This window comes from Notolabrus celidotus, chromosome 14 (genome assembly GCF_009762535.1).
Source record: "Notolabrus celidotus isolate fNotCel1 chromosome 14, fNotCel1.pri, whole genome shotgun sequence".
In the NCBI taxonomy this organism is placed as follows: domain Eukaryota; kingdom Metazoa; phylum Chordata; class Actinopteri; order Labriformes; family Labridae; genus Notolabrus; species Notolabrus celidotus.
In genome coordinates, this window is record NC_048285.1 from 31,556,176 (window position 1) to 31,570,039 (window position 13,864).

Consider the following 13,864-nt stretch of genomic DNA (forward strand, 5'->3'; position numbering starts at 1 on the left):
TGCTGAGGGCGACAAGGCTAAGCCGAGGTTTAATCATAAATTTGTCCTCCCTTCATGCACCTGAATAGATTTATTTCATTAATTTCACATATTGCTGCAGATTTAGCAGAGAGAGTTTAATAGGTTGAAGGTTCTGTCTGCATTGACAGAAATCTATTAGTGTGATTTTTAATATGTTGAAGGACCATTAAAGTGTTCCTGGAAGAATACATGCGTGCACCTTTAATAGTGGCACAGATTGTTTTTGTGTAATTATCTCAGGTTTATGAATGTTCTCATCACTTCAGGTAAAGCACACTCTGCATTATTAACTGTATTCAAAAAGCTCTGTGTTTGAATGTCAGAACACTCCTCTATCAACTCTTCATTATTTCTTCATCTCCAAGATATTGAGATGTAGAGTGAAATATTAAGTTCTGTAATGAAGTGAAACAATAACTTCACTCCCTCTGTGCAGGTTTCCTGCTCAGCTTATCAAAGCAGCCGCACTCTGATGATATGCATATTCATATTCATATATATGTCCAAGTTACAACACTTTGACATGATTTTGCAAGTTTCACATTGATTTACTTCCATTATTAGGATGTTAAAGTAACTTTGTGCAGAATGAAAATCCAGAGATCCAGAAATAACTCTCATACCCTGCAGGGAAAGAAGTGAAAGGAGTGAAAAGTACAGTAAGAATGAGGCATAACGGAGCAGCATGGATTTTAAACATTATTGCTGCGAAGCAATGTCGCCTAGCAAGTATACCAAAAAATCGTCAAAATACGAGGAGTCCTGAGCAGTTTAAAGGGATTATTTATCATTATTATTATCTATTTATGAATGGGGTTGTTTGTATCAATAGAAATGATATTACCTGTAGGGGAGCCCAGTCAGTTCCGCCCAAGTGGCACCCTCGGGTCTAAAAATATGAGTCCAATGCAGAAGTGCTAAAATCTGCAGTTCATGGAGGATCCACTAGAGGCTGGCTCCAGAAGTACCGGAAACCACATACACACCAATTCAAAAAAGCCGATCTTTACAGCAGAAATAAACATGTTTACAGCCTGGTACAAAAGACGAGTCGAGACTTTACCTCATAATCGCTCAACAGCAGCAATATGGCTGCCGCCGATGATTGGTCTTAAAACAGCGCTTCAGAAACAGATGAGTGATGTCACGGACACTACGTCCATTATTTATACAGTCTATGGTTCCGCCCCTTAGTTGTCAGTCCACTGCAGGCAGAGGAACACGGTTGTCTTGCATTTGCTGGAAGTGCAAAAGAAAGTGACTTTCCAACAGTGAAGTTAGGTGGGGAAATATCTAAATAGAGCATACACTCACATTAATGTTCAGGTTTGGGGTCAGACTGAAATGTGTTAATTTATGTGTTAATATTGTCCCAGTCTGCAGAGGTTGAAAGCATAACTTCGGTGTCCGTTCTGCAGCTGGTTTCTCAGTAACAGGGCCGAGCTGATCTTGACAAGTGCATCATACAGCCTCACTTTAAAAGAACCAAACTATTCCTTTAATGACTGCAGAACTGGATCATAAAATAACTTAACAACATGAAATACAAACTAATGTGATCAATAAAGCTTCTAATCATATGAGAACTGTGGAGTCTAACACCACCTGTTCCTACCCTGGAAGTCAAGAGTCTACCCTGACCTGAATTCCTCTCCGATCTCTCGCTCTCACTTCACCGTATTAATCATTCAGAGTTTAGTTGAGGGAGGCAAATGAGGCCCAGGACTCTGAGCGTGTGTTAGCCTCGAGTTATGGGGCAATGGGTGAGAGAGAAAGTCGCACAAACACACACAGAAGTACGACTCGAATGTTTGATGGATGCATCATGCAGCCTGCGAGTGGTGGAGGGTAACATGTGAAGGCAGCCGGCATCACAGGAGAACAAAGATTCAGTGAGATGTTTGCTTTGAAGATGTTTCTGTGTGAATAAAAAAGAGTCAGGATGATGAGGAGCAAGTGACTCTGACAGTGACAACAAGAGAAACACACAACAGGCAACACAAATGCAATTTATATCTGCAGATACTCCACAGATCTTCCATGTCTTCCATCCAGGTTATTTGAATTAGGGTATCATTGCACACATCACAACACTACAGGAACAACTACAGGATTTGTTACAAACTGTTCTGTGTGTTTGTGTGTGTTTGTGCCTGAAACAGCACTTGGGAACAATGCCAACCCAGGAGAGTCGACACACTGGACCCCAGGCTGGACAGACAGCTCATCTCACCAATCAGACGACACCTGGACGGCCTTTCCTCAGGATTCCTCAGACGATGGCCGAGACGCGGTGGGACAGTGGTGGCCGACCAGCGCCGTGGAGCAGGGCAGAGACGGACTCTTGGCCAATCAGAATCTGGTAAAGTTCTGCTGGATTTCATGAAAATGTAGAGCAGAAAATCACAATCTTTCTGCATCCATTTATGGGAGTATTCATAAACACATTGTGATGAGTCTGTTGGGGGTGATATTGAAGAAATGTAATGTTGTAATCTGTGTGCACAAATTGGGTGATTTGAAGAGCACTGCAGTAATTCAGCTTTCCACTCCTATCACAGTTTGGGACTCTCTTTGGACAGTCTAAAAAACTGGTGGAAATTGGTGCTGCACAAACACAGATATGATCATCTTTTATCCACTTAGTCTTCTTTCCCTCTCAAAACCTGGGGCCTACATTTCCCACAATGCAACTTGACTAGCATCAGTTTGTATAGAGATGTTATAGCAGCTAATGTAGCTTTGGACTGCTTGTTTTGAGGCTTCAGAGGTTTGGTAACACACTCATTTCTCTCTCCACACATTCAGATTCTTATGTTTTCTCCAAGTGACCTCTACCAGTCTTGACACAGCGCCCCCTGGTGTCAAATAAGACGGTGTATCATTTCTGTAACCTCTAAAACCTAAACACAGACTCCAATTCTTTAAAATCACCTCATGAGAATATCCTAAAAATATAATCCATGCATGAAAAACGATGAGCCGTGTGTTCAGTGCAGTCTAATAATACATGTGCACAGTGTTCTCCGTCTACTATGTGACCTATTTAGCACGGCGGTGTGTAAAACTCACTGGAGATGTGGACTAACTTTACCTCAGCCTGCCTCATCTGCATTAGCTGCACATTCACAATCCCCGGAGTTGTCTGCAAGCTTTGTGGATGTTCATGAAGAGAAAATCCTCCCGTCATCTCTGCGTTATTTTCTGTTGATGCAAAGCAGCGATAAGAGAAGACCTTGATCTTTATCAAAAGTAATCTGCAGTTATTTACAGATCATATAATATTTTCTGTAAACACACACTCTGTTGAAGCTGTGCAGGAAGGTTGTGGGTAAAGTTGTAGCTCAAACAGGAGTTAGTTTCAAGAATTACCCGAGACATGAATCCATCAGTGATTCCTTTTTGAAGTAACACATGTCAGAATCATGATCCGTCCCTTTCTTGGTCATCTTTAGTTCATGCATAGATCCAAAATACTTCTATCAAACCCTTTTTAGACACTTATGGGAGATCATTTTGTGGTTTTGCACGCCATCAAAAGGGTTGTTACATGTTTTGAGTCTTATTGTCATTTTTAAAGGATGAGTCATGAAATGTTTGCAGCTACTGATGGAGGAAGTCAGACAGAAGATCTGAAGGTTAGCTATGTCAGAGCCAGATCACGTGTTAGGGATGCCATGGGTTTATGATTGGAGGCTGGATTGTTAATAGCAGGGTCCTCTGGTTTTTGAAACAACAAAACTATCAAATTAAATGTACTGCAGAAAAATGGAACTCACTTATCCAAGATATAACATAGACTACAAAATATATGAACCAACCACAATAAATCCTTAGATTATGGATGATCAAATCCAATGCATACAAGAAGTATACGACAATAACCTGAAATAGCATCTGTGGATTCACCCAGCACTTCATCTAATATAACAAGGTCATCCCTATGTTCCCACATTTCTAGGACATTTTCAAAATTAGGACTGCAAACTAAATTTTGCATCCAGTTGCTGCGCTTCATACGACTGATCTGACCAGAAGATAGTCAATGCAAAGCATCTGTGCTACTAAGTTTAGTTTTTTTATTTAAAAGGACAATGTGCACTTACATTAAATGTTTGCAATAAATAAAGAGATGGGCGCACCAGATTTAGCTGAAAGCTACTTTCCATCTGTAGTCCTTTGCTACTGGATAATAGGTTGAGTGTAATTGGCTATAAAATTGGGGGAAAGGGGATCAAATCTGATACAAATTTATGAGAAAGGAAATGTTGGAACATAGGCAAGCTCCCAATGTAACTGTGGGGTCAGCAGCATGCAGCTCCTGCTAGCTAACAGCTTCCTACAAGTAAATGTTAAGCCAAGGTACAGGTATCAGAACAGGAGTAACTCACTCTGAGCTTATAATGTTAGCTTGCAGTATTAATGGAGCTCAGTAGACCGTCCTCTTCACCATCCTCCTCATCATCCTCAGTGTCCTACTTCTCCATCATGTAAGAGTTATCAGTTATATATCACTATTGAGGTCATCCACTCTGATGACAAATCAAGCAGGACATCAACATCACTCACATCTCTACCTAAACTAAACTGTGATTACATAGATTATTTTATTTATATAAATAGAAGCCTTAATAATGTCTTCACATGTATTTAAAACTGTCCTTATTCCAGAGGCAGAGGGTTAGCATGAGATGATAGGGTGGATGTAGAGTGATAAACAGGTTCTTCTTCACCTTCATCTTAATCCAAATTATGTTTTTAGTTGAAATACAGAAAATGTAACCACCAACAGGTGTTTAACTTTCAAAATAAAACAGTGTGTAATTATTTCATTCAGTATTTTAAACAGACAGAGCCAGAGCTCAAACACCCTGGGTAAATCTATTTCTCAGCCTTGTTGCTCCTTTTTCTAATGTTCTGTTTTCCTGCTCCGTGTCCATGGGAACACATCCAGACACAGCCCTGGGGATTAGGTGACTAAGTTTTCAGACTTAAATTAGTCAGTATTTTGTAGCTCACATTAGACCAGTAAAGCTTTGAGTGCTTTTTTATTCTCAGAAAAGGAGCCGACACTGCAGGAAGAGTCTCCCAGCGGACGTTAATGCAGCGAAAAGATGCAGATGAAAAACGAGCTCAGCCCAAAGCTGCAGCGGAGGAAAGAAAACCGGCTTCAAATAACTCGTTTTGTATGCTCGCAGTGCCACGAAGAGGCCTCTGAAGCACGGCTGGGTTTTACTTTGTAGGTTATGGACAGAAGAGGGCCGTAAAGACATCTCTTTGGACGGTCGGCCGTCCTATGAGTGGCATGTTTACTTGTTTTTGTTTTTACAGTCATCACATGACTCTGGAGGAAAAATCACCCTCTATCTGATGATGTGGTTCTGTATCTGATGGGGACTTTGTGTCTCCTCCTCAGGCGTCGGTCTTTGCTGAGGCCTTCCCCTCGCTCCAGTCCTCAAGTGACCTGGATTCTGTTCCCACCCTGACCCAGATCCTCAGAGGCGGAGCAGACCAGGACCAGGGGTAAGTAAACCATGAAGCCGTTTTTTACAGGACTAAATCATTGTGATTCTCTTAATCGATCCTCTGCAGTGTTTAACACATTCCTACCATTTGTAAGAGCATAAATCAGAGTCCTCATAAACATCATACATGATGTGCTTTTAATCAGCTGTAGGAAATGAATGTTGAGGATGGAGAGCTCATTTATAACACTACTTTGACAACACAGATTTATTACAGCAAGATGAACACAAGAACATACTGTCTCTGATTTCAGAACTTTGCAATTTAGTCAAGATAACATATAAGTAGGGGACTCTCAGGGGTTAAATCACACCCCCCATGTGCAGAGGTTATCCTCCCACTCTGTCCTCTCAGTTTCCTGCTTCATCCACAGTCCTGTCCCTTAAATGAAGACACAAATCCCAAACAATCATGTAAACAAACGTTAAAGTTGCAGAGTGACGACATCCTTTCACTTTTTCCCTGGAAACAAACTGAAAATATGACGAAAGTTGAAGCTTTTTTGTGTTTCTGTAAATAATTGCAATAGTGACAATAACCAGAAGACAGCAGTGCAACTTGGCCAAGGGATCCTTTTGCAAAAATCTAACTGTATGATTCATGCACAACTGGAAATGTTCGTCCAATTATATCTTATAAAAGCTGCTGTTCATGGTACTTTATATAATTAAGACATGCATTAACTTTGTGCAGCACACAGTTATTATTAAGAGGTAGAGATAATCTGTGATTCTTGAACTTTAGAAGTGTGATCACTCTCAAGTCTTTTCTTTTGTTCTTGGTGGGTTTTCGTGTCTTAAAGATGCCACTCCTCATAATAACACCACATCTATTATTCATCATATCAAATGTTGCACTTGTGTTACATGTGAAGCCTTTTCTGGACTGCATCTGCAGAGAAGCAGGAGTTTTAAACTTTAAAGACAAACCTCAAACAAAGCTGGTTTGTAAAATTGATGTTAGTGTGCAGGTATGTTATATTCACAAGAAGGATGCTCCTTACATACATATGTGATGAATCAAGGCCACCAAGTGGTCAGAGTAGTGAACTGCAGGTCAGAGGCAGCCTGTATCTGAACATAGATTGTGTTTATGATTATTTATTACATGCCAGAGTGTGTGAGATGTTAAATCCTTTAAGTAGATTGCAGATATAGATTATGAGGTGATGAATTAATGACGTTTGTGTGTTGGATTTGCTCATTATTATTGTTGTCTATTATTAAACGGTACATAAAGAGTTAACAGAAAGAATTTGGTCCACCAAGTGAAGCCTGAATTCTCCAAGTAAATCCCTGTAAACATGGATTTTCTACAGTAGGCGTTTATCTGATTAGTTGTCACTATAAAAACAAGCATGAAGTCGATCTAAAGACATTAAAGGATGTTATGTGTTGAGTTTGACGCAGATTCTGGAGCTAGTATTGATTATAAAAAGTACTGATTTAAAGCTAACACCTGTCCTTCTGTCTGTTAAATCCTTCTCTCCTGTCCTCGTTGTTCGTGTTTGACCCCGCAGCCTGTTGGACAGTTTCCACGACTTGAACAAAATGATTTGTCAGAGATACAAGAGAGCGAATGGCGTGTCTCGTGACCTGCTGCTGAAGACTTTACATCTGGAGCCGCCGCCGCCGCACGCTGTGAGTACAGAGACTGGTGTCATTCACACTGACAAACATAGACAACAAAGTCTGTCTCCACCGCATGACTCACATCCTGCTGTCGCGTTTCAGCGTTCAGAAAAACTGTTGATGAGGATATTACTCTGATGTTACAGTTCACTCTCTTTTCTCTTTCTGCACACTCTTCAAGCGGACGAGTTAACACAGGGTCATCCGTGTTCGCTTTCAATTTGTGAAGCCTCAGTGTTGTTGAATTGAAGTAGTCCTTGCAGCCTCAACAGCATGTAAAATGAACTGATAGTGTTGTTTGACTGGTGGCCTTGAAAAACTGCAGCTTCATTTAAATGAAGTGACCGCTGCTACATGCAAATGACTCCTCACACTCCAGAGTCAAAGATAAAGGAGCAGACGAGGCAGACTGATCTCTGAGTTAAAGGAAACAGAACAAAAACACCTGCAGAGGATTCAAACGTGTGGTTTACTCCTCCAGAGTTTTAGTTTTAGGACGTCAGAGCAGGAAATGACAGACTGAGTTATTCAGGAACAAGGTGTCAGCTTTTTTTTTTTTTTTTTTGCCAGTTCTGTTTATTGAGCAAAATTCAATGGCATTGTAATTTGCGTACAAGTTTACATTTTTTAGTTTTTCATTTAAACGGAAGAAAGGAAAAAAAAACAACACAACAATGAGACTAGGAAAACGACACTCCTATCAGGAGAAACAAGGTGCATACATGTGCATAATTATATACAGTTGAGGTCAAAATGATTAGCCCCCCTTGTGAAATCAGATAAAACTCTTGATTTCTCCATGAAAATGACCATTAAAAACAAGTGTTTATAGTTTATGTGTTTCCAAAATAACAAAGACAAATATTCACTGTGTTTGATTTGGATATTTTATTGATGGAATGAATTAAAACAAGAAAAGGTAAAAATGGAATGTCCAAAATTATTACCCCCCTGGCCCTAAGTAGTCAATAGTGCGCCCGTTCTGAGCCACACCTGACAACAACCTCTTCAAATAGTTCTCTACAAGGTTGGCACATGTCTCTGGAGGGATTTTGGCCCATTCTTCCAATGCAAATTGTTCCAGCTGGTCCAAAATCCATGGTTTCTGAGCATGGACATTCACTTTGAGCACCCGCCACAGATTCTTCACAGGATTTAGATCTGGGCTCTGTACGGGCCACTCCAGGACCTTGGTTTAGGTGTCCTTTAAGAACTGTTTGACCAATTTTGACGTAAGCTTTGGATCATTGTCTTGCTGGAAGACCCAGCGCCGACCAAAGCCTAGACTAAGAACAGAGTTCTTCACATTATCCCTCAAAATGTCAACATAACTTTCTTTTTTCATGATGTCATGCACTCAAACAAGACTCCCTGTGCCTGAGGCTGCAAACAGCCCCACAGTAAGATGCTCCCTCCACCATGTTTAATTCTGAGGACTGTGTTCTGAGGGTTGAAGGACTCTCCCTTTCTTGGCCAAACATGAACAACATCCATGTGCCCAAAAAGTTCCATCAGACCAAGGATGGACTTCCAAAACTCATCTTTACCTTTCAAATGTTGATTGGCAAACCTCAGTCTGGCTCTGATGTGCCGCTCTTTGAGTAAAGGGGTTCTTCTTGGACGATGGTCCTGAAGCCCACTATGATGAAGATCCCTCACAACTGTGTTCCTTCAAATTTCAACTCCAATGGAGGTCAGGTCAGCAACAATCATCTTGGAAGATGTCCGGGGCTTCTTGCAGACATCTTCGACTACTTTCCTCTCCAAAGTTCTTGAAATCTTGTGTTTTCTACCACGCCTAGGTTTGTTTCCAACAGAGTTTGTCTCCTTGTACTTTGCAATGATGCAACATACAGCTGTTCTAGACACTGTAAAACACATGGAAATGACAGTATAGCCTTCCCCCTTATTATGAGCCTCAATTATCTTCTTTCTGAGCTGAAGGCTGATTTCCATTGTCTTTGGCATGGTTAGTAACAGTAGTCTCTCTCAATAACGTGTTCAAGTGCCCTGTTTGGAGTCCCTTAAGTAAATCTCAATGCTGTTTGAATGCTCAGGTGTTGTTAGGAAACAAACTGACTGCTCAGGTGTGTTTTAAAAGTAAATATTCACAGGGGGGCTAAAAATTTTGACCACCCCATTTTTCACTATATTTGATATAAAGTTATCCTAAAAATGTATTTTACATTCCAAAATGTACCAAAGCCACTAAAGAGCACTGGTGAATGTTTACTTATATCAAGTTTTATCAATGATTCAAACATTGGGCAGAATTTAAGGAAAATGTTCCAGAATTCCTGGGGGGCTAATCGTTTTGACCTCAAGTGTACCTGTAGAGGTCCGTAGATACAGAATTACCTGCACATTTACAATATAAATATAACAGTCCCAGAACTCAAAAAGAAAAATAACCCCTTCCTCCCTAGCCCAGCTCAGCAGGAGAAATGAACGCACACAGATGTAGGAATACAGCAATGATGAAAGAAATAAGACACCTCTTAGTCCGGCAGAGTCTGCAGATCTCTAACATGTGAAAGAAAGAGTTGCCATTTGTGAAAGAACTTGTCAGTGTTTCCTCTTGGAGTGTATTTCATTTTTTCAAGTTTTAAAAAGGAGACAGTATCCTGTAACCACTGTGCAACAGATGGAGGGTTGGGAGACTTCCAATGTAAAAGTAAACGGCGTCTAGCCAGAAGTGAGGTAAAGTTAATGATTTCTTTTTGAACAGAAGTGAAATTACTTGATACATCTGGAGTTCCAAAAATAGCTATTAGTGGGAAAGGTTGTAAGTTTAAACCCAAGATTACTGACCCAGTGTTAAAGTACCCAGACCAAAAGTTTCTTAAGTGTGGACAGAGAAAGAACATAAGGTGCAAGCTTTACTTTTCTGAGCAGTGGGTCGATGATTTGATGATAAATCAGGCGGCATGTGACTGGATGTGTCGACTTTATGGTGATCTGTCAGAAATGATTAGAGAGGGATGAACGTTTTTTACCAAGACCAAAGTTCTCTTCTATGTTGTGTACATTTTAAAAACCCTGCAGTTAAACCAAGTACAAAAAACAGCCTCACTTTAATGTGTTAGATTTGTTTTGGGTAACATGTTCTGTCAGTTCATCGCTCCTAGAGTGAAACGTGTTCAGTTGTCTAAAACAACTTCTGCATCCTTCTGTTTTTATCTCTGCAGGAGGTCAGACCTGCTCCCCGGACAGCCAATCGCAGACTCTCCCCAGGCCTCCCCTCGGCCAATCAGCACGCCCAGAACGCCGCGGCGAAGCGACGTCTGTCATATGACTACAACAGAAACATCATGGAGTAGCTGAGCGGCGTCAGCTCTGTCTGGATTGTGATTCTTTTTACGTTTAACCTGAAGAACTTGCAGGTTCAACCCGAGCAGGACAGAACGACCGCACGTTTCTGGAAACACAGGATTCACACCACGTGATCGATCCGCTCGCAAAGAACCGAGCAAGCTTTCGGCTCTTTGCACTTCCTGGTTATTAAAAGCCCGAGCCGGTGACGAGACGTAACCTGGACAAACCTGGATTCAAATAAAAAGGACTCTTTCAGTTGTGATTCAGACGTTGTCTCCTCCAGCTCCTGTTGATGTTAAACTGCTGGAGTGTTTCCATTACACATCCTGTGTCACCGTGTTCACCACCACAACCTCCCATTTTCATTCTCCTGCTCTGCTGTGAGGACAGCAGGAGGTCAGAGATGTTAAAACATGAACTTTGAAAGCACTCACACTGGAAGAAGAGTGAAGAATATTTAGATTTAACTGCATCAACCATGAAACCCCCCCTCGTTGATTTTTATCTTAGAGGATTCTGTGTCAGAGCTGCTGTTCTGGCAGAAATGATCTCATTGTTTGAATCTTTATGGTTAGTTTTTTGCTCAACATTGACATTTATTCAAGTTAAAGTTAAACATCACATTATGTCTGCTTCTCTGTGGTGACAGAAATCAGTGCTCAGCGAGGTCAGCTGTGCTCTGATGCAGGAAACGATGGCAAGTCCGGACATGCAGAGTCAGCAGGGCTGCTGGAACTTAGTCCTTTCCTCTCTTTTCTACTCCACAGATCTTTTTCTTTTTGTTGGTGTGTTTCACTAAAGATTAGATAGGTTTGTTAGGTTTGTAGCTTAAACAATGAGACAGAGCAGCTCTGATAGAAAGAGTCGTAGATTTGGTGATGTGTTCATGTTGTGTAGAAATTAAGCGGAGCAACAAGCATCAAGGATTTCTGTTACAGCTTAGAATCATTGTAGTTATTCAGATGTTCAAAATCAGAGTCACTGAGGATGATCTTTCTACACTATTTATCCCTGAGCTGCAAGTTATGAAACCTTTTTGGTAAAGTTTACACTCATGACATTAGGTTTGAATTAGCCACTGTGAAATCCAGTATCAAGCAATCCTTTATTATTTAGTGCCGAGTCTGGAGACTGAGAAAAAAGAGCGAGAGTAAGCTCATACTGACACATATCCACATGGATGTTTCATCCCATCACATGACTCTTCTTATTTTTGCTGTCACTGTATTTACATAATATGTTAACTTAGTGACCACCAGTCAACATCTCCCTCAGTAACCTGTAAGAGGCTGTTTGAACACCACTTCTCTCTGTCTCTGGATTCCTTTTCCTCCTTCCTTTCTCAATGATAGACATGACAGGAAACCCTGTGACCACTCTGCTGAGGAAGTGTCCAGAATAAGTTGTAACTTGCAGAAAGCTGAATCTTAATTTTTTCTGTGTTACATTTAGCAAAGTGATGCATGTGCTTTTTCGTCGTGTACTTGCTCCATAAAGCCGACGACGACACCGACCGACTCTTAAAAAATTTGGGGTTTCTCAGAGAAACAGATTTGTCTTCCAGTTAGTGCCAACAGGAACACCAGTGAAAGTGCCAATGTTTACAAGGTTACACAAGAGGAGCCGACACATTCAGGAGGAAACGCAGCCTCGTGTTTCACAGACACACTGAAGTGGACTCACAAACAAAATGTTGGCATGTGATGTTTGTTTGCTTTCTGCCTCTTCTCTTCAGCGAGTACACTTCTCGGGCATAACTTGAATCAAGCTGCCAACAATATTTTTATGAGGATATTGTTCACGTTCTTTCCATGTCGATGATACACTGTACATGTTTTGATTTAGACTTGCATCCACATATATCACCTCCAGTTTGTTTGGCTTTACGTTGTAACTTCACCTGTTGACTCGATCATTTGTGATGATATTCAGAAACAATCATGTGTCTTTGTGTGTCTGCCATCCGTGCAAACTAAACGTCCTCGAGAGGAAGATTTCTGATCTGGGGAAGGAGGAGTTGTCGCCTTGTTAACTGATGTAATAAAATGATACAGTGTGATGGATGACGGAGGTCTTCTTATGGTGCTCAGACTTTCTATTTTCCAGAGAACATGTGAGGTAGTCTTTGGATGACTGTGCAGTATTTCATTTCAGTCAGACCTGCTGTGACTGAGGGCAAAGTCATTTATTGAAAAGGTCGCTCTGTTGTCGCTGCATCTTCACGTCAAATGTCATCACTGTTTCAATTTGGAAGGGTTTCAGACTTGATGCAGCCACTGCAGAATGCATCCAGGAGGCAGCTTGAATTTGGAGAAACAGTCAAATCAGAAGTATGTCATAAAAAAGATCTGCTGGGTGACTTTCATAAGAGGAGCGTCTCAAAATGAATCACTCTCTTAGAAGTTCAGGTCACCCCCTGAGCTGGTGTAAAACTCTGGGTCATGAGCTTAATGTTTTAGCTTCAAGGCAAACCAGCATCATCTCCCCCAGAACATCAACACACACACAAACAAACAAACAGATTAACAGAGCACATTGTGACACCTTATGTGGAGCTTGTTTTTCAAATCTAATGTTGTGTAACTTCAGTTTTATCCTCACAAAACTGCAAAACTGAGAGGATGAATATCAAACTTGGAAGATAGATACATACTACCTTTAAGTAATGATTGCATAAAGCTGAATTTAAATACAGTACTTATGCTTAAAATGACTTTAATTCCTGCAGGTGTGGCCGTTAGTCTGCAGCCATGTTTAGGAGATTCCCTTCTTTAAGGACTCCAGACGTCGAGTGTTTCACATTGAAATCAGAAGTGAGCATCAGTCTGGAGAGACGGGTGAAGCAGCTCTGTGGCTCACAGAGAGTTAAACACTTTATTTGCTGAGTCAGAGCAGCTGGCTGCTGCAGCCTGATAACAAAGCTTTGTACTGCGTGGTATAAAAAAAAAAAAAAAAAGAAACAGGCCTTTGGGCTGCAGACCGCCCTGACCTTACTCTGCATGAATCAGCCGGCCTTTTACATAAACATCACAAACAAGACAGAGAGCAGCGCCTGGAGAAAGCAGCAGAGCATGCTGAGGAAGCTGCACTGTGCCTAGCAACCTCTGACTGCAAAACAAGAGCCAGGTTAGAGCTCAGAGGATTCAAACCAGAGCGTCCTGTGAAGTAGAATTTAAAACAAGCTTGATTTAAAGGATCAGTTCAACTGAAAACTATTATTTTCTTGTAGTAAGAGGAGGAGGTCAGTACCAAGGGTTAGGTTTTAGGACTTCATGTCAAAAATAATCATGAGGAGTGTGCAGACACAGCTCAACGTCCAGGAACAAACTCACTTCAGACAGATGGCAAGACTTTACTATTAACTCCAACTA

The 13,864-nt window shown here is 41.0% G+C and overlaps 1 protein-coding gene across 1 annotated transcript in view; it reads left to right on the forward strand.

Moving 5' to 3' along the window:
• The window catches only part of si:ch211-14c7.2 (eukaryotic translation initiation factor 5B), an 18,977-nt gene extending 6,420 nt beyond the window's left edge, over window positions 1-12,557 (forward strand). Inside the window, exons 3-6 of the mRNA XM_034701745.1 lie at window positions 2,184-2,383; window positions 5,438-5,544; window positions 7,067-7,187; window positions 10,367-12,557. Of these exons, the coding sequence (XP_034557636.1) occupies window positions 2,184-2,383; window positions 5,438-5,544; window positions 7,067-7,187; window positions 10,367-10,498 (560 nt within the window). The 3' untranslated portion in view covers window positions 10,499-12,557. The remainder of the gene's footprint in view (window positions 1-2,183; window positions 2,384-5,437; window positions 5,545-7,066; window positions 7,188-10,366) is intronic.
• Window positions 12,558-13,864: the final 1,307 nt, after the last annotated feature.